General features: G+C 41.9%; 1 protein-coding gene across 3 annotated transcripts in view; it reads right to left on the bottom strand.

The window, feature by feature from the left end:
* The window catches only part of NISCH (nischarin), a 64,271-nt gene extending 44,596 nt beyond the window's left edge, over positions 1–19,675 (bottom strand). For 2 of the 3 annotated variants that reach the window (XR_014175175.1, XM_081950407.1), the window contains exons 1-5: positions 19,376–19,675; positions 4,393–4,476; positions 3,416–3,598; positions 1,424–1,472; positions 544–707 (exon numbers count right to left, since the gene is read on the bottom strand). Coding sequence is in view for 2 of the 3 variants with exons in the window: in XM_081950407.1 (XP_081806533.1) it covers positions 544–707; positions 1,424–1,472; positions 3,416–3,598; positions 4,393–4,476; positions 19,376–19,462 (567 nt within the window). In the remaining variant the exon portion in view is untranslated. The remainder of the gene's footprint in view (positions 1–543; positions 708–1,423; positions 1,473–3,415; positions 3,599–4,392; positions 4,477–19,375) is intronic. The other variant, XM_081950406.1, reaches the window with a different exon arrangement.
* Between the last annotated feature and the right edge of the window lie 30 nt (positions 19,676–19,705).

The raw sequence follows: 19,705 nt of genomic DNA, 5'->3' as shown, positions 1-19,705 counted from the left end.
CTTATTCAGATGCAAGTAGCACTTGAAGCAAAAAAAAAGGAACTTAGGGAAATAATTAGCAGAACAATATATAAAGAAGATCTTACTAAAACATATTAAAGTATTTTAATTTTACTTTTCTAATTTAAACAAAACTTCTTAATGCAGCCTTTAAAGCTCAATGTATTTTTCCAAGAGTCTGTTAGAGGCAATTATCTCTGTCTTTATATGGTAGTCCAGACAAATATCTGGACCATCATATATCTCTTTGGCATTCTTGTTCTTTCTTCAATGCCAATAATAATTGGAACATGTGGCTTTTAACTTATGATAAGATATATACTAGTCTTTAAAATAAGAAAGATCTGAATTGCTAATTTAAATAAGCAGGTCATGGAAGGCATTTGTTTTTGTTTGAAATCCACCATCTTAACAGAAAACCTCAACAGTGTTACTGTGCTTTCTTCCAATTTCTTCTACCAAGGAAGGAAACACTTCCTATAATTATTGTCTCTATACATACCACAAATGAGCAACTGAAATATTTAAATTTGAATCTGTTACCTTTAAATATTTGAGTCTGCATGTGAAATCCAGAATGTGACCAAGATCAGTTCTGGCATCACCATTTGCACAGGTTGGTTTCCCCTGACGCAGCTGTTGAGTAACAGCATAAAGCTGCAAAGGTTTAATATTAAAGACTTCACCAGCCATAAGTAATTGCTCTCCTAGAAAACAAGATGTAAATATTTACAAATAATACCTAGGGAATAATATTATAAAAAAGAAATTATATGATAGTGGCAGAGATCAGAAACAAGGATGCACAGTCTTTTCTGTTTCAAAGGACATTTTATCTTGTGTGGTATCCAGAAAGTACAGGTACGCAAGTGCACTCAATCCACAAGCATTCATTCAATGACTGTTCAAAGTTACAATGGCACTGAACGAATAATGGTTATGATTGGTTCTTAGAGTTCCGGCTCTCCCAGCACCTCACAGTAATATGATCTGATCTGGGTGCTCAGCAACTAGCTTGCTCTTAACAACCTTTTGTGGTGACCCACAATCAAATGATCAACATTTGCAATCTTCTCTGCTGGCTTTCCCAGAAAGTCAATGTACCGTAAGTCTTCCCCATTCCTGACCTCTGCATTTATGCTGTGCTGTCCATTCACATATGCCCTTCCCTTCAGGCAGTCTCTCACACACCCCCATGTCTTCCAGGGCAGAGGTGACTGCAAAAAGCTAGGTGGTGGTAATAGATCCTGTATGCCTTTTACAATCTATCCAAACATCACATAGTTTGGTGGGATTCATTATCCTTTCTTTCTGTATACTGTAATACACAAGATTTTTAAACAAAATATAGATGTAATGTGTATGACTCTATTTCAGGGATAACATACTATAAATAAATGTTAAGAATTCTGATGTTTCATACCTTTATGAAAAAGTTCTTCAGCCAATGCAGCTGTGATTCCAATGATTTCCTGCAAAAAATAAGAAAAAGATATAATCAAAATATTATTTAAATCTATTCGTTCATAAAACGTTTGTCCACAGGATTTTATATCTTAAGCAAGAATGCAAGTAGTTATGAAATATGGCCATAAATTAATAAAAATGAGGATGGAAAGACATGGAGGAATCTAAAAGCCAAAGTTTGTAGGTATCAATGCACATTAAGCATACTTAGCAAGCCATGAAGTATGATTTACTTTTTTGCAAATTATGCAGGAAGCAGAATGCTTAGATGTTTCTATGTTTAATTTCTATATGGAAACATCCAGAGCTCTTGTGAAGATTTGGTCATTCTTCCTAGCTATTCCAGATAATTCTTGAAAGATGTTTCCAAAAGACCCTATTCATGCAGTCTGATCAAAAGTATATATGACACTACTTTGCCTCTCCCTGAAAGTATTAAGAATGGTTTATAAAATACTGTAAGCACAGTTCATGATGTAGTAGTAATAGTTTTATAGGTAGTCCTCGACTTACGACCTATTGCTTACTGACAGTCTTAAGTTACGACAGACCCCCCCCCCCAAAAAAAAAGTACTTGTGGCATTTACAGCCATTGGCAGTGTCCTGAAATCCCATGACCACAATTTATATTATATATATATTATATTTTTTTATTTATTTTCTGGAAACTGCTGTTTACCAGTTAAGCAAACAATGGGTTTGCTTTTAACAACCACTGGAAAAGTGTCATAAAATCAGATTGGTTATGTGATGACTCACTTAACAACCGGAATGACTTATGGCCATAATTCTGGAATCGATTATGGTCATAATTTGAGGACCACCTGTACAAGAAATAACTATTGTTGTCAACAAAACCTCCAAAAAGCACATTTATTATTTATTATATTTCTATTCCACCATCTTCCCTACAAGGTGACTCTTGGCTGTTTTTCTCATTTCAATTTTGACTATACAGTATAACAACTATTCTCCTTTTTACTGATATCACCTTTAATAGTGTTGTCATGGCCAAATGACAAATAAATCACTAATAACTACATCGGGAATAAATACAATGTATAAAAGATTCTCCAACATTCAATTTTTGTATAGAAAAAAAGATGAAAAAATGGACAAAATTACATGTTTATTTCTTCATGGAACATTTTCATCTGATTCAACATTTTCAGCTCAATGCAGTAAAATCATTAAACAACAAGGCAATTTAAATAAGAAAAGGCTTAGTTTTGTAGCACTTTAAATAAAAGTACCCTTCCTTCATTTCTCTGCGTAAGTTCCATAATGGCCATATTTTATGCTCAAAATACAGCATGGAAGTAGACTGAACAGATGAAGAAAGGAAGACAATAATAGGGAGTGCTGGAATTGCCATTGCTAAGTATATGAGGTGACAAGACATCATGCCTTATGACCACATTGCCTGGAGATGGAAATTCCAGTGCCAACTATGACCAAGGACACCTGTACTTTTGTTGCTTATTTATTTATATCTACCCCTCCTGTGTGATATATTGATAACATTTACTCATGCATTTGCCACCTCCTAAATGGGCTACTTTAGTATGGTTTCATATGACTGCCTCGGGTCATGACTTGGAAACTGTATCTGATACAAAATGCAATTATCCATGTACTAATGGAAACACCTTGATACTATCAGATAACACCAGTACTCCAACGGTTACTAGTTTGTTCAATTCAAAGTGCTAGGAATATCTATTTATTCTTCTATGCATCTATCCATCCGTCTGTTTTGTCTATCAAGCTTTGCTACTTATGGGAATCTGCTTAGGGTAGTATTTGACTAAAGTGACTTAAAAACATTTTTAAATAAATAAAGCCAATATAATGACAGGACATTTGACTGCTCAACTAATAGAAAAAGTTCAGTAAATAACATTGCTTTTATGTTTAATACAAATGCAATGAACTGGAAAGAACTTACGTATAAATGAAAATGTAAGAATTGTGATAGTACTTTGGGTGCTGCCAATGGAAATATAGCAAGAAGGGTTTGTAAGTATACTTCCAACTCTTTTTGTCTTTTTTCCACCAAGCTTTTGGAATTTTTACCAATAATCTTTTTGGGAGGCAATATATTCTTGTCTATCTTCTTCTCTAAAACAAGCTATAAAAGACACAAATTAGGTTAGTCTTTGAATAAATAAGTGCTTTAAGAATTATAACATTAAATAATACTAATAAGACATAGTTCTCATAAAAATACCATACATATAATTGATAATAAATCTTATATATATATATATATATATATATATATATATATGTGTGTGTGTGTGTGTGTGTGTGTGTGTGTGTGTGTGTGTGTGTGTGTGTATGTGTAATTAATTTCTAACCACAGCTGCTTGAGATATAACCTAAATTTCTCTGTCAATTTTGAAGGCTATTTCCTAATTACTACTCTATAACTTAACTGGGTAAGCAGATAACTTAATTATCTTTCTCTTAAAACAAGGGTTCCCAACCCCCAGTCCCTGAACCGGCACCGGTCCACAGCATGCCAGAAACCAGGCCACACAAAGAAGCAAAACCCCATCCCCAGGATGCTGGCAGCATGAGAAGTCACGCCCCCTCTGGGCCACGAAAAAAATCTCTTTCCATGGAACCAATTCCTGGTGCTTTCCATGGAACCAATTCCTGGGCCACTGTCTTAAACAACAGCTGTTTGCAAGTGAATTTTGACCACTGAAGGGCATATTTAGAAGAAGAACTTACCTTCTATTCTTCAGGCCTTTTTTCCATTAAGTGAAGCTAAAACAAGCTCCTGGAACAGTACTCCACTACAACTTAATAAGCCAGTATCCTTTTCAAAAAGCATACAAGCATGTCAGAAGGTTTTCTAAGTGACTGATATCAAAGATTAAACGATTTATTTTAGGGATACAATTTCAGAATGATTACCTTTTCATGAAGATCATGGAAGTCACTATATCGATGTTTTACTATCCACTCATGGCTTCCAACAGTCACTTGAATGATATATACCTAAAAAAACAGCCTTTAATCAACAAAAAATGGTCATACACATTCACATAAAAATATACAATCCTTGCAATGCTGCATTTATTTTAAATTCTATAAAGATTTTTGAGCTACCTTTCATGTACAACTCTTCACTTCAAATGGTGATATGAACACAGTGTAACAAAAAATAACAACAGAATGACCATTGGCTTACCTGAAGGGTCCTTTTCTGTACACCGCGGGAGAGTCCAAGCAATGGGTTAATTCAGTCTGCTTGCCCTTAGGACTGAGGAACTATTTTTCCTTAAGCCACACCTCCTCCTGGTGTGCTCAATCCCCCAGAATTCTTAGAAGGAGTCAGTTCGTGCGGACGGAGCGAAGCGTCCAAGATGATGTACTGTTGACACGAAGAACCCGAATCCCGGCCCGAGAGCCAGGGTGGGTTGGACTCTCCCGCGGTGTACAGAAAAGGACCCTTCAGGTAAGCCAATGGTCATTTTCCTGTACACCGCTTGGAGAGTCCAAGCAATGGGACATACCCAAGTTATTGTCCATCTGGGAGGGCAGAAGAAGGCTCCCGGGATTCGGTCTCTGACACAACCGCCTGGAGCACACGCCTGCCGAAGGACGCCTCAGCCGAGGCGAAAATGTCCAATTTATAGTGTCGCACAAATGGAGAAGGAGAGGACCACGTAGCGGCCCTGCAGATGTCCAGGATCGAGGCCTGGGTGGCCCAGGCCGCTGAGGTAGCAGCACTTCGTGTGGAGTGTGCAGTGATGCCGCGCGGAACGGCCTTGGATTGACTTTCATAGGCAGTCGCAATGCAAGCGCGAAGCCACCTGCCAATTGTGGAGGAAGTGACCTTCTTCCCTAGGGAACCGGGCTGGAAGGAGAGGAAAAGAGCCTCTGACTTCCTGAATTCCGCAGTACGAGCGATGTAGACCTTCAGGGCCCTCCTGACATCAAGATTGTGCCAGGATCGCTCTCTGGGATGCGACGGATGAGGACAAAAATTTGGCAACACAATGTCTTGCGCTCTATGGAACCATGAGTTTACTTTGGGGGTAAAGGTCGGGTCCAGCCTCAAAATGACCCTGTCAGGGTGGATGACGCACAGATCCTGGCGAACAGAAAGAGCCGCCAGCTCCGAAATCCGGCGAGCTGACGTGATGGCAATCAAGAAGGCCATCTTCAGCGTCAGGAATCGAAGAGAAGTAGTGCGTAGAGGCTCGAATGGAGGGCCAGAGAGGGCCCGCAGGACCACGGACAGCTGCCAAGTAGGGTAGCAATGAACGGTGGGAGGGCGAAGGTTAGAGGCGCCCTTGAGAAAAAGACGCACCTTCGGGATTTTGCTGAGAGGCAAAAGGTGGTCGCCCGACCAGACGGTAGACAAAGCCGCCACTTGGCGTCGAAGGGTGTTCGGGGCCAGGCCCTTGTTGAGTCCCGCTTGAAGGAAGTCAAGCACTCTGGAAACAGGCGCGGTCGTCGGCTCGATGAGCAGCTCCTCACACCACTTGGCGAAGGCGGCCCAGGACGCATCATAAATCCTGGTGGTTGAAGGGCGTCTCGCCGCCTGAATGGTGTTCACTACCTCCTCCGACAGGCCTTGGCCTTTCAGTTGGTCCCCCTCAAGTGCCAGACGGCCAACTGGAGCCACTGGGGCTCTGGATGAATCACGGCCCCCTGGCTGAGGGAGATCTGGTCCGGAGGAATGCGCCACGGAGGAGACACCGACAGGTGGACAAGGTCGGCGAACCACGACCTGCGGGGCCAATGCGGGGCTATGAGAAGGACCTCTGCTCCCTCTGCGATGACTTTGGAGATGAATTGAGGAAGGAGAGGCAGGGGAGGGAAGGCATACAGTAGCTCGCGGGGCCACTTGCAACGCAGTGCGTTTGTCCCCTCCGCCCCCGGGGTGAAGAACCGGGAGTAGAAGCGGTCGAGCTGCTTGTTGTCCCTGGACGCAAACAGGTCTACAGCCGGAGTCCCGAATCTGTCGGACATCTGGTGGAACAGGCGAGGGTCCAGTTTCCACTCCGCAGGATCTATGGTCGTTCTGCTCAGCCAGTCTGCCTGTGTGTTGTCCACTCCGGAGATATGGTCGGAGCGAAGGGATTCCAGATGGCGCTCCGCCCAGCGGCCCAGGGACTCCGCCTCTCTCATCAGTGCTCTGGATCTGGTGCCGCCCTGGCGGTTGATGTGGGCCTTGGTGGCCACATTGTCCGTCATCAGAAGCACATGTTGACGATGGATGGACCGGCTGAAATGGCGCAGGGCCAGGCGAGCAGCTCTCAGTTCCAGCAGGTTGATGCTGTAGCTGGTTTCCACTTGGGACCACTTGCCCTGAACAACCAGGGACCCCATGTGGGCTCCCCAGCCGGAGAGGCTGGCGTCTGTGGTGATGATTAACCTCTCGGGCTCCTTGAATAGGTGGCCCTTGAGGATGGCCGGAGACACCCACCAGCGGAGAGACCTCTTTACGTCCGGCGTAACTCGAATCGGCCTGGTAGAGTTGCTCCTGGATGCCCTCTGGTGCGGCAGCAGCAGCCACTGAAGAGCCCTGGAATGCAGGCGGGCCCACGGCACGATGGAAATGCAGGAGATCATTTTTCCCAGCAGCTGCGACAGAAGGACCACTGGAGCCTGCCTCAAGCTCAACACCTTGTGGGTCATGGACCTTAGACCGGCCAACCTGTCTCGGGAGAGGAAAACCCTGCACAAGTTGGTATCTATCACCGCCCCCAGGTGTACAAGTCTGTTTGTTGGAGAGAGATGGCTCTTCTCTATGTTTAGAGTGAAGCCGTGATTTCTGAGAGATCTCATAGTGGTTTGGAGATCCCGTAGGGCCTGCTGCCTGGACGACGACTGGATAAGTATGTCGTCCAGGTAGCACTGGAGCCTTATGGGCCTGCGTCTTAGCTGGGCCGCCACTACCGCCAGCACTTTGGTAAACGTCCGAGGAGCGGACGAGAGGCCGAATGGAAGAGCTTTGTACTGGAAGTGGCGACCCGCGTAATAGAAGCGCAGGAACTTCCTGTGCTGAGGACGGATGGGGATGTGGAGGTATGCCTCTTTGAGATCTATAGATGTGAGTAGATCCCCCTGTCGGATCCCCGCCAGAATAGTCTGCAGGGACTGCATCTTGAACCTCCGGTAGGCGATGTGCCTGTTGAGGTTTTTGAGGTCCAAGATGGCTCTCCACCCCCCCGAGTTCTTTGGCACCAGGAAGAGGATGGAGTAAAAACCCCTCCCCTCTTCGCCCTGGGGAACTGGTTCCACTGCCCTGATGTCTAGGAGATGACTGACCTCCTGGTCCATACGCTCCCTCTTTTGGGGGCAGGATGGGACAGGGCACCGGATGAAGGTCCGGGGGGGGGGGAGGGACAGGAACTCCAGATAGAGGCCTTCCCTGACTGTCTGCAGAACCCAAGCATCCTCGGTGTTCTGGGCCCAATGGGAGGCAAACAGCTGGAGGCGACCCCCGATGGGCGCCAAGCCCGGGCAGTCACTTTGACTTACGGAACGGCCTGTTGGAGGCCCCACCGCGGTTATACTTGCGGAAGCCGAACTGCTGCCTGCCTCTGTCCCGAAAGGGCGCCCTGTCCTGGGATCTGTCGCCCTGCTGGCCGAAGGACCTATTGGAGGGAGAGAAGGAAGAGGCAGAGGTAGAAGGCTCGGAGGCACGAAAGGACTGCCTCCTAGAATAGGGAGCGGCCTTACGTTCCTGCTTTTTGTTTAGAGAAGGTAGGATCTTCCTCTTGTCCTTGGACTCGATGAGGAGAGGATCCAGGGACTCGCCAAATAATTTGGACCCCTTAAAGGGGGCGGAAGCCAGTTTCCACTTGTTTTTCTGGTCCGCTTGCCAATGTCGGAGCCAGATCAGCCGACGAGAAGTTATATTAGAGCCGAGCGCCCTGGAGGCAAATTTTGTGGCATTAAGGGATGCATCAGCGGCATACTGGGAGGCCGCGATTATTTTTGATACGTCCTGGTGGAGACGGACGTCTCCCGCCGGGAGCTTGGTTAGGAGCTCGCGCAGCCAGATCACAGAGGCCCTATTAAAAAAGGAGGCGGATGAAGAGGCCCTGATGGCCCAGGCAGCCGCCAGGTGGGTTTTGTGGCACGCCTTTTCCGCCTTCTTGTCCTCCACCTTAAGGCCTTCCAGGAGGTCGGCCGGTAGGGAGGAGTTGGAGGTGAGCGCAGCGATGGGCGGGTCGACAGTGGGCAGGGCCAGAAGGTCCTCCAGCACTGGCTCCATAGTATAAAGCTTCCTATCTACCCCACTGGGAGAGGACTGCGTGGCTGGCTGAGCCCACTGGCGCTGGATTAGGTCAAGAAACAGTCCCGGGACCGGAACCAGCTCTTGCTGGGGCGCTGGGACATCAAACATGACCGCATTGGGATTAGCCGGAGTGGCATCTGCCGCCGGCGCGGCCGGTTTGGGCTTGATCCCCACCCTGGTGGCAGCCTTGACCTTGTGAAGGACAGATTTGAAAAGGCTGGGCTTGAACAGACCCGCAAAGGCGGGCGCTTCAGGGGGGAGGTCCTCGTCGTCTGAGAGACCTAGCACCTCCGGGTCAGGGTCCTCAATGGCAGAGGCCTCGCTGACCACCGAGGATTCCAGGGAAGGATGGCGAGCACGCTTGCTTGGAGGGGGAGCTGCCTGATCGGGTTTGGGGCCCCTAGGGGCCACTGCAGTGGGACTTTTAAATTTCATGGCCTCCGTGATGCCCTTGGCAATGGCACGGGCCATTAGTTCCTGCATGCGGGGCGATAACTCCTCAGAGTCAGAATCAGGATCCAAGCCCTCCTCTAGGGGGGGTGAAGCCTCACCCTGCATATCGTCTATGCTAGCATCCCCAGGGGGAGGGGCCTGCTCACAGGCCCAAGAGGGCGCCGGGGAAGCCAGCTCTGCAAATGACCTATTTGGGGATAGGTCCTGGGACTCCACCTCCTCGGCGAGGACCATCTGGAGATCTTCCCGGGAGGGAGGGATTCCTGTGGAGAGAAGTCGCAGCAATGAAGAGAAAAACGTCTCACAAGGTTGGGGAATGTTAGGGAATAGAATTGAAATACAAATAGAGAGTCCAAGCCAAAAAAAGGATTAATTTAGCTCAGAGCTCTAACTAATTACGTCCAAACGGGCTGACTGAGGAAGAATTCTGGGGGATTGAGCACACCAGGAGGAGGTGTGGCTTAAGGAAAAATAGTTCCTCAGTCCTAAGGGCAAGCAGACTGAATTAACCCATTGCTTGGACTCTCCAAGCGGTGTACAGGAAAAGCAGAAGTCAGTTTCTATTTATACTAGGTTATTATTTTATTACTGTTTGAGGCAAACTGAATACCATTTTAAAAATGTTAAAACTATCTGAAAAATAAAATATTATTCACTGTGTAAAAATCTAAATATTATTTATTTATCAAATTTATATAGCTGCCCATCTCATCTGAGTGCTATACAAAAATCAAATAAAATCACAATATATGAACAATTATTTTAAAAAATCATTATGAAATACATAAAATCAATATTACAAAATATTGTAACATGCTAATATTAAAAAGATACAGAAGCTCTTATAAAATGACTTAGTGGTCTCAAAAATGGTATAAGTATAAAACCCCTACATCCTTCCCAAATGTATACTAGACTCAATAGCTCACAGCTAGCTATTTATTGTTATTTCAGTACGTTAAAAACCATGAAATTAACAGATGTCAGCACAGACATGTCCAGAAATGTTATTAGACTGTATAAATAATGATAAATAAAAAACTAACAACAGCTATCTTTTCTTTCGATCATAAAGCTTCCTTAAAATGCCCCAAATTTTAGACTGCAAGAACAAAAACAAGTTTTCAAATAATGGGATGTAACATTTCACAATATTCAATATTGATCATATCCCACATCAATTTCTATTGTCAGTCCTGCCAATTCTGGATAATTTTTAAAAACTTTAAATAAACTAAAAAAGGTTCTGAAAAAAAGTTAGAGGGATCTTTGGAGACTAGAAAACTAAATTTTGTGAAGAGAGATGGAAGGATCTTGCGAAGTTTAGCTTTGAGTAGTTAAGTCTAAATAGGCAGCACTCTTCAAACACCTCAAACAAGGCAGACCAAGGCCATTCTATATTGCTGAATGTAGAATATGAATAATGGGTTTGAGCAAAGCAGATCTTGATTAACTGGTAGAAAAATAGAATTCTAATAAGAAGAGCAGTTCAGTAGTAGAACTAATTACCAGAGACAGAATGATGTTGCCTTCGTAGAAGTATTCGAGAAAAGGCTAATTCATTTGTCAGCATTACTTTAATTTGGATTCAACTGCCTAAGCATAGGTTGTCCTTGAATCCACAATTTCAATTGCAATTTTTGATGGTCACAAAGTGGTTCATCACTTGACAGGACCCACTATAATTTTATTACTCCTGCAGCAGTTGTTAAATGAACCTATTGTTTGCCATGGGGCAGTTTCTGCCAGAAACCAGTGGTAAACATTGGTTTCTTGCAAAAATGCCATAAATTGAGATCACATGGCCAAAAGGATTGCCAACAGCCATAAATGCAAACCAGTTGCTAAGCATACAAAATGTGGTCATATGACCATGGATAGGATGCAGATGTCAGAACTTTGAAACTGGGTCAAAAGTTCCATTTTTGGAGTCTATTGGAATTTAAAATGGACACTTACCGGTATAAATCAAGGACTACGAGTAGAATTATTTAATATATTTAAAATTATTCCCAGTTGTCCCTATAAAGACCCTCATTTTTATCCTTGCACATTAGCATACCTCAGACATACTGCGTTACTGTGCACTATAGACTGCTTGTTATCACACAGGTTTCTTAGTTTGATCTATGTGTGCTTTTCACCTTCGAAATTGAGATGCAGGAGTCAAGTTGAATGTAACATGGCAAGGGAATTGAATACAGTACCTACACCGGAATATCTCAGTGTGACACTTGATAGGACACTTTCATGTAAACAATGACTGAATACTAAGGCTAAAGTCAGTGCAAGGGATAATATTATCAGGAAATTGGCATTTATACAGGGTGGGGGAACCATCCACGCTGTGAATGTTGGTTTTGGTTCTGAGTATTTCTGCACCAGAGTTTGCTGCTGCAGTATGGAGTGCATCCACAGTGTGAAACAAGTTGACATTGCTGTCAATGTAGCAGAATGCATTAGGCCCACATCAATTGAGAAAATACATCCTTTTGTTTGTATTGCTTCACCCAGTATTAGGAAAAAGAATAGGAGCAGATGCCAAGAGAACCAAACAAGAGAAAGATCCTCGGCATCCTCTGAAATGGATATGTGCCCCAAACTTGTTGACTTAGATCTAGGAAGAGTTTTGTGGCATAAACAAACACTCATAAAGATACACAGAATCAAAACTGAATTAGAAGATGGAGAAGAAAATTGATGGAACAAGGAATAATCCCAGAAGAGAACATGGCTTAAAGATCCAATCTCCCCTATGTCAGTTGGAGGATATTTAATAGGCTGAGGGGAGGGGGGAGTGCCTGAGTGCAAATCCAATATGCTCAAGTGGGAATTGCTCGTGGATAACAACAAACAATATGTTGCTCTGTCAATTACTACCAGTAGAATGCACTGAAAGTGATTTGTTTCTGGCTAATGACAAAGCCAAAAAGACCACATTTTGGCAGTTTAGGTTTGATCCAGACACAAAATAAATAAAATCAAAAGGTAAACAGCAGCTAATCTGAAGCAACATCACAAAAATCCATAAGATTTGGTTGGCAATGCCATTATTTTATAGGGGCTCCATTCAGAGACGGAGAAAATTCCATTTAAGCCATGTGAATCCCATTGGTGAAAGTAGAGGGAAGAGAAGATTTCAGTGACCTATGCTCTATTTTCAGTGGCTAAATAAACAGGCAGCTATTTTTTTTTCAATAGAGACATTCATGCGCTCATTCTGCTATCAAAGCTCCTCTCACATATAAATTTATGTCCATCTCATACAATAAGAGTTAGCTACGGTTTTTTCTTCAGCAATATTTTCAATTAACTAACAAAGCTTAGTTAAAAATGAATAAATCAATGGTAAGCATTGGTATAGAACTGGAAGGCTTTTCATCATGCAACAACAAGACTAGATATACCCACAAAGCATTAGCATGACTTTTATTCATTTACAGAATGAAAACACAACAAGAAGAGGGAAATAAAAATGTACAAAAATATAAAAATTAGACTGCCTGTTCTTTAGAACAATGGAAATCAACTTCAATAAAGTAGCAAGCAAACAAACGAATTGAATTTGTCCCTATTCAACCAAAATGAAAGTATCACAACAGCTCATTTTCTTTTTCAATTTGTAAATTATATTCTTAAATCATACTGTTTCAACATTAATTCTATAAAGCTTTGTGATGTCATATAGTAATCACATTGTTAATGTAAATCTTAATTGGCTAAGAATGCTGACAGGATACATTTTTACCTTAGGTATAAGACATTTTCTTGTAAATATAACTAGATGCCATGATTTGGTCCTAATGCCTTATGAATATATGGACAACTTCTTGCTATCTCAATTGTCACTCTTTTAAGGATATTCCAGCATTCTCCTGAACACTGACCATCTACCATATCTGTTTTCCTATTCAATGTCTCTGAATCTTAGTAAACATTTTTTTCTAGACCATCATTGATTCACATCACATGCCACTAATATATTGTTGTTCATTGTTCTAAGGAAGTGGCTCATCTTTATTCAGCCTAGAATCTAATTGGTTGTTCACAACAGAACTCCATAATTTGAAGGCATCTTTTTTCTTTTGCTCTTTCTTGATGACTAGTTTTTACTTAAATGTCAGCACTCCAATTAGCCATTAGTAGTACATCCTTTCTATATTCTGCATGTAGTGCTTCTTACAATTTGTTATAAAATTTCTCTCTTCCGTCACTGATTTTGAAATAGATGCTCATATTTGTGTAACACTGATGTCCACTAGATATTGAGTAATTTTAATAGATAGGAATTTATCATTTATTGAATTACAGCTGAGATTATTTAGAGTTTTAATGACACTTCATTCCTTTGTATGGTCTTATGACCTGAAGTCTTTATCAATATATTCATCTGATTTGAAAAGGCTCATTTTGGTAAACTAAATTGACTTAGACCTAAAATATCCAGTTTGCATGGTTCATTTCCACTTTGCTAATTCCAAGTCCTCCTTGGTTTATAGTACTCTCATTCCACATTCCAACTGTCCTTTTAATCAAGGAACTCTTCTTCCAAATTTGAAATACTGAATTTTCTCAACAACCAGATATCTTTATGGCTTTGTCCAAGTTTATGACTGCCAGATTATCCTCCCAGTAATTAATAGTTTTATTTTAATCCTAACCAGTGAGCATAATCTGGCATGAAAATATGTTTTAGGTCTATCTATGTGATTTTCTTGACAATAATACAGAAATGATATTTCTGTATGATTTTTAACATATTGTATTTTTGGAGTATAAGATGCTCCGGAGTATAAGAAAATAAGAAGAAAAAAAATTCTGCCTCTGCCTACCAGCATCCATGGTAATCAGCTGACACATGGTAACAAGGTCAGCCAATGAATAGGCATAGCAACTAAGTCAGCTAATGAGGGCTATTTGGACATGTGAGCAACAAGGAAAGAGGAAGGACCCTGGTTTAGCCAGAACTGAAAGTGATTGCTTGTGTTTTACTTGTATTTACTGCTACCTAGGAAAATCTGCTTTTTGTAATGTACTGTATATTATTCTTATTTTGAATCCTGCTGAATCAGTTACTTGTGTGTGCTTTCTGAATGTGATTGCTGTTGCAAACTTTGACCAGCCAGGTCAGCTTCAGCACTTATTGCAGCCTGATTCAGCACAGCTGATTGGCGGGTGGATCAGACTGCCGGGATACACCCAATCAGCTGTTCAGGCTGCAGGGATTGTCACAGACCATTGCTGCCTCCATGCCTTGCGCTTTTGGCCTCTGGTTGGGGGGGGTACATTTGGTGTATAAATCGTACCCAAATTTTCACCCTCTTTTTTGGGGGGATGCATCTTATACTCTGAAAATACGGTATTTGATTTTTGGAAATTTTCTGTTTAGCTAAGGTGGATTTCCTCATATGTGAAAATGCCGCCTATTCTCTCCACCTGACTATAGATTATAGATAGTCCTCATTTATTGACTTCAATTGACTCTCTTGACTCAATAGTTAAACAAAATTGTCATTAACTGAACATCACAGGAGAATGATGTTTATGATTTAACTTCACTTTTCCTGTTTTACAGCACCAGGAGGATATAAATCCAAACTGCAGGGAAGTTTTCCAAAACCTGACTTTCAAGAAAACCAGGTTTAAAAAGCACATCTTATAACCCCTTTTCTTTACTCTCCAATCTTTGGAACATTCACCATGGCTAGAATGGAATTGATTACATTCATTGGAGAGCAAGGGATTACAAGAGAATAGGCAGGGATATATTGGGAATACACATTCAAAGGAATGCTGTTTGCAGAGGATAAGAGCTGCTTAGGAGGCAAACAAAAGCCTTTCAGTGAAACTGATTAGTGTCTGGTCAGTGTCATGCAGCAGGACTAGCCTGTCAAAAGGTTCAACCAATGAAGGTTACAGAGAAAAACTTATTAGCATGTGATTAAGCACCTTTTGGGAAAGGCTGTACTGCAAAAAAAAAAAAAAAAGCTCAGGAAGACATAGCCTGTTTAAGCAATCTCTCCATTCTGTAAACGAGGGGAGGGGAAGGGGGGGGAGACAAAATGGATCAGGCACACAGAACTGTGATGGAATGTGCAGCTAAAGGAATGGAGGAGAAGAATGTCAGAAGTAGGACTGTGGCTTCCCAGGCAGATGGTAGCACATTCCAGAGAGGAGTCAAAGGCAAGAGACTGTGCGATCCTGTTCTGGATGAGAGAGGGATAAAAGGTCCAGGATAGCCACATCCTAGAATCTGCCAGGGTGTGTCTATTAGGTTATAAGTTTAGTCTGTTTATTAAGTATAAGAAAATAAAGAACTAGATTCAATTGGATCTTGCTATATCATGTCTGGGCTTAGGCATGACACTAGCTATAATGCTAAATACATAACAGAGAAACACTGCAAGGATCATAAATGCATGCATTTGTTGCAAAGTCACTTTTTTCATTGTAGTAAGTGCCAATGATCACAGTCTTTAGCAAGGCAGTTACTAAATAGAAATACTTGTACATTCGTAATTTCTTCTCTTCCCTTCCATTCCAATTTTCCTGTACGGTAGCTCATGCTCTGCTGGCTTCAATTTCAAGATCACTGAAGCTACTGAGCCTTTCTATTATACCAAGATAATCCCTTGGGAAGATTACAAATTCAATACAAAAAGTGTGTGTGTGTGTGTCCTATTTAAAAAGCTAAGTTATGAGCAACATCATACACAAGCTGGTTCTGAGTATATGTTTAACTGACTAGGTTAATGGGGAGATGGTTAGCTAAGCCAAAAGTTCACAGAGAAGAAGGGGAGTCAGCATATTCACCAACGCACCTTTGGGCAAGATAAGAAATAACAGAAGGAAGCCTAACAAAGAGAGATCCAACCTAGAATTAAGGAGGAAATTCCTGTTAATGAGAAAAAAATAATCAATGTAATGGCTTGCTTCCAGAAGTTGTGAGTGCTCCATCACTGGGGTTTTTAAGAAGAGATTAGCCATCCATTTGTTCAGAATGGTAAAGGGTCTCATGTATGAGCAGGGAGTTGGACTACAAGACCTCCAAGGTTCCTTCAAACTCTATTGTTCTAAGTACTTCCATTTCTCCATTTCAATTACTCATCAAAACATTAGACTATACAATGTGCTAGTTCTAATAATGTAGTTGAAATACCACCAGCAACCTTGTTATACGCTGTTATGCAACCTACTGAAGCTGCATATGCATGAATTTAAGGGAGGATCTTGCACACCACTGGAGTTTTCTTTGAAGTTTTCACTGCAGCAGCTCTGACTGTTGAAGGAACTGGCTGCTTTGCAAACTGAACAGTAGACATTCAAGATGCTGCAGCAAAAAATTCAAATTAAATTCAGTTTGCATCTTCAGCTTTTCCAGCACATATTTCTCCAAATTATGTATCTAGAAGAAACACAACAATCTGTACATCAATGAACACACATAGGAAATACAAGGAATTTGTTTTACAGTTGAAGTAATAAACTATATGCTCGGAAATTGCCATTGTTTAGCTTAAATATTTAATGTTACAAAGAATCACAATTATCCAAATAGATAGGGAAGCCCTGCATTTAGTGCTTGCAGATTTCATCAGAGAGATAATTTAAAAGGGTAGTGAATACATAAAGTCTGATGAATAAATACAAAATCCCCTTTATCCATAGGCACAGATAAGATTTCACATTGGACCTTATGAAAGAGGATAAAGTTATTAGCAGCATAGTATACTTCTAGAACTGGTCTGTCAAACTGGTGGCCCGCAGCCGGATACGTCATGCGCAGGTCATCCCCACCCCCAGCTCTGCAAAGGCAAAAAAAAAATGCTGTGATACGTCATGATGCGGTCCATGATGCAATCGAGTTTGACACCCGTGTTCTAGAAGATGTGAGTCATAATCATGTACAATGCTAAGTCAGAATTCCAGAAAATTGTGAACTACTATTAGTTTAAGGGTGCTGTTGAATCCAGCCCATACTTTCTATTCTTCTAATCAACAGGGCAGATAAACTACAGATTTGAAAGTGTATTTTTTATTGTAACAGGTTCTGCCTTGTAGCTCAGTTTTTCCAAAACTTGAACACTTGTTGGTGAAAACAAACAAGTGGGAAGAAAAATAACATCCTTTCTACAATACTTACAAGGATATATAGGATCCTGACTGAGACTAATGCAGAGGATCACTAAACAGCTCTTTTTCAATCCAGTGCCTTCGGGGTGCATTGTATGTTTTTCTTTCACAATTCTCACCAAAACGGGAAAGAGCAAATCATACTAACTGGGAATTTTTCAGGTTGTAGATCCAACCCTTTTATCTGGTATTAGGATACAGGATAAACTTCATAGCACAGCTAATGGAAGGCTTTTAATCTGTCACCCTACAAAAATGGAAGGTTACTATTCCAACTTCTTGCTATGTTCTAAATCGCAAGATTTTATATATCAGATTTCTATCATATATCAAGTTGCACAACTATACCTTTGATTTATTTTATTCTTGACACTCTAATGACATTTTGCAATAAGCTTTCTACCCATTTCTTTCTACTGCAGTGCCTGGAATTGAAAATATTGCTGCTCAATAACAAACCAAACCGATCCAGCAAATTGATTTCAACATGAAAAACTCAACCACATACTTTTACTCACTTCTGCTGAAAACATTTTTTTATCATTTTTAGCTAGTCCATGGATTATGTCTTAGAAATTGTATACATAAGCAAACATTAAATTTAGAACTACGGCATTAAACTTTATCCTGTTTCCAATAAATCTGAATGATCTTCACTGCTCTAATTTTTTTTTAGAAAGGTTAGAACTCATTAGTACTTGCATGGAAAATAACCAAGAAATCCCAGGTCTACAGATCAGATTGAGAAATCAGAAACCATCTCAAAAGGTACTGGCAAACACTCATGTATTTTGATGTAAGAAAGCTACGGTATATAAATGTATCAGTATAGTCCCTGGGAACTGAACTCATCTCAAAGGTCTCTTCAAATGTTCATTTTCTTCTGATTAAGTAAAAATGTCCCCAAATATAAACTTGAATATTTTTGCAAAGCATGCCAATAAAAACTCTGATTCTTGATATTTTGGATGCAAACTTCAATGAAATAAGGCCTATTCATAGCACATTATCAGTTCATTAAAAAGATCACTAAAACAGTATGCCCACATAAAAAAATTCATAGATAAAAACTATTTAACTAGATGAAAAATTAGCAGATGAGCCTATTTTGGTTATATAACAAAGCAACTAAAGTATATTATATATTAAATATATTAACGCTTTTTGCAATGTTATCTTTTAAAACAGCAAGTAAGAAAACGATATATATTTATTACAGAGACATAACTCTGTATAAAATGACATCTGTAATAATAATGTTATTGGAAAAACATTACACCAATAATTTTCCTTTTGTCCACAGCAGACTTCAAAAATGTTAACTAATAAGATTTCTATCAACAGTTTCATAAACTGGATTCAGATGCAAGAATATCTGAAGCTGAGTGAACTAACATTCTTTCCACATTTTATTTTAAAGCCACATATTTTATTCTAGTTCCTTTGCCAAGGGATGCTGCATGCCTATTCAGAAGAAAGGGGGCAAATTTTCTGTCTTTCCCAACCAAACCCCTTCAAGGTAAGTTACACAGCCCATTCCTTGTGCCAAGCGCTTTGGTTATACCGGCAGGGAATGATGGGAACTAGAATCTCACCTGGCTGGAAGGCGCCAACTTCGGAAAACGGACGACTTGCCACCTCAACCCGGAATAAGACAACACCTTAGCTACCAGAGCTTATTGCTGAGACATCAATTTCCTTCCTCTGGGCATGCTGTTGTCTTTTGTTTCCCCCCCAGGAACTGAAGAACTCCGTGAAACTCTAAAAGCAGGAGAGCACCGGCCAAGACAGTTTGGCCCCGAGCATCCATGCGAATGAATCTGGGTGCTTGTCCTTCTTCCCCGTCAAAAAAAGGTGTGGAAGTTCACCGAGGCGCACAAGGATGCCCGTAAATGCTCCGGACAGGGAGCCAGCCTCTCGCCCCTTTCGCACCAACGACTGAACCGACGGCGTTTTTCATGGGACCCCGGGAAGGCCGATGCCTCTGACACGCCAGACCTTACACACACACACACACACACACGCTCACAACCCCTTCGCACCGCGCCTCACCGTGTAGGTCTCCACCAGCTCCGACCCAAGAATGCGGATGCTTTTGGGAGGCTCCTCGCCCTCTTCGCCGCTCCTCAGCGCCTCCATGTCCCGAGTCGGAGCGCAGAGGTTCGGGATCGTCGGGCTACTGCGCTCGCTTCGCCGCTCGTGGAGGAAGGAGAGCTCCGGGGGCGGCGAGTGTCGTGGCAGCTACTGCGCCGCTTCTCTCCGCGCTGGCCATGACCAGCGGAACTACAGTCGTCACGGCCGCCATATTTGCTCTCCTGCCGCCTCCCGCCCCTATCCGCACGACGGACGCCAGGACCCGACAACGTCACTCAAGGGTCCGGG

Source organism: Natrix helvetica, assembly GCF_964273705.1.
Source record: "Natrix helvetica genome assembly, chromosome: 1".
NCBI classification, from domain to species: Eukaryota; Metazoa; Chordata; class Lepidosauria; order Squamata; family Natricidae; genus Natrix; species Natrix helvetica.
The sequence above is the reverse complement of the archived record's forward strand: the minus strand, read 5'-3'. Positions and strand labels throughout refer to the sequence as shown.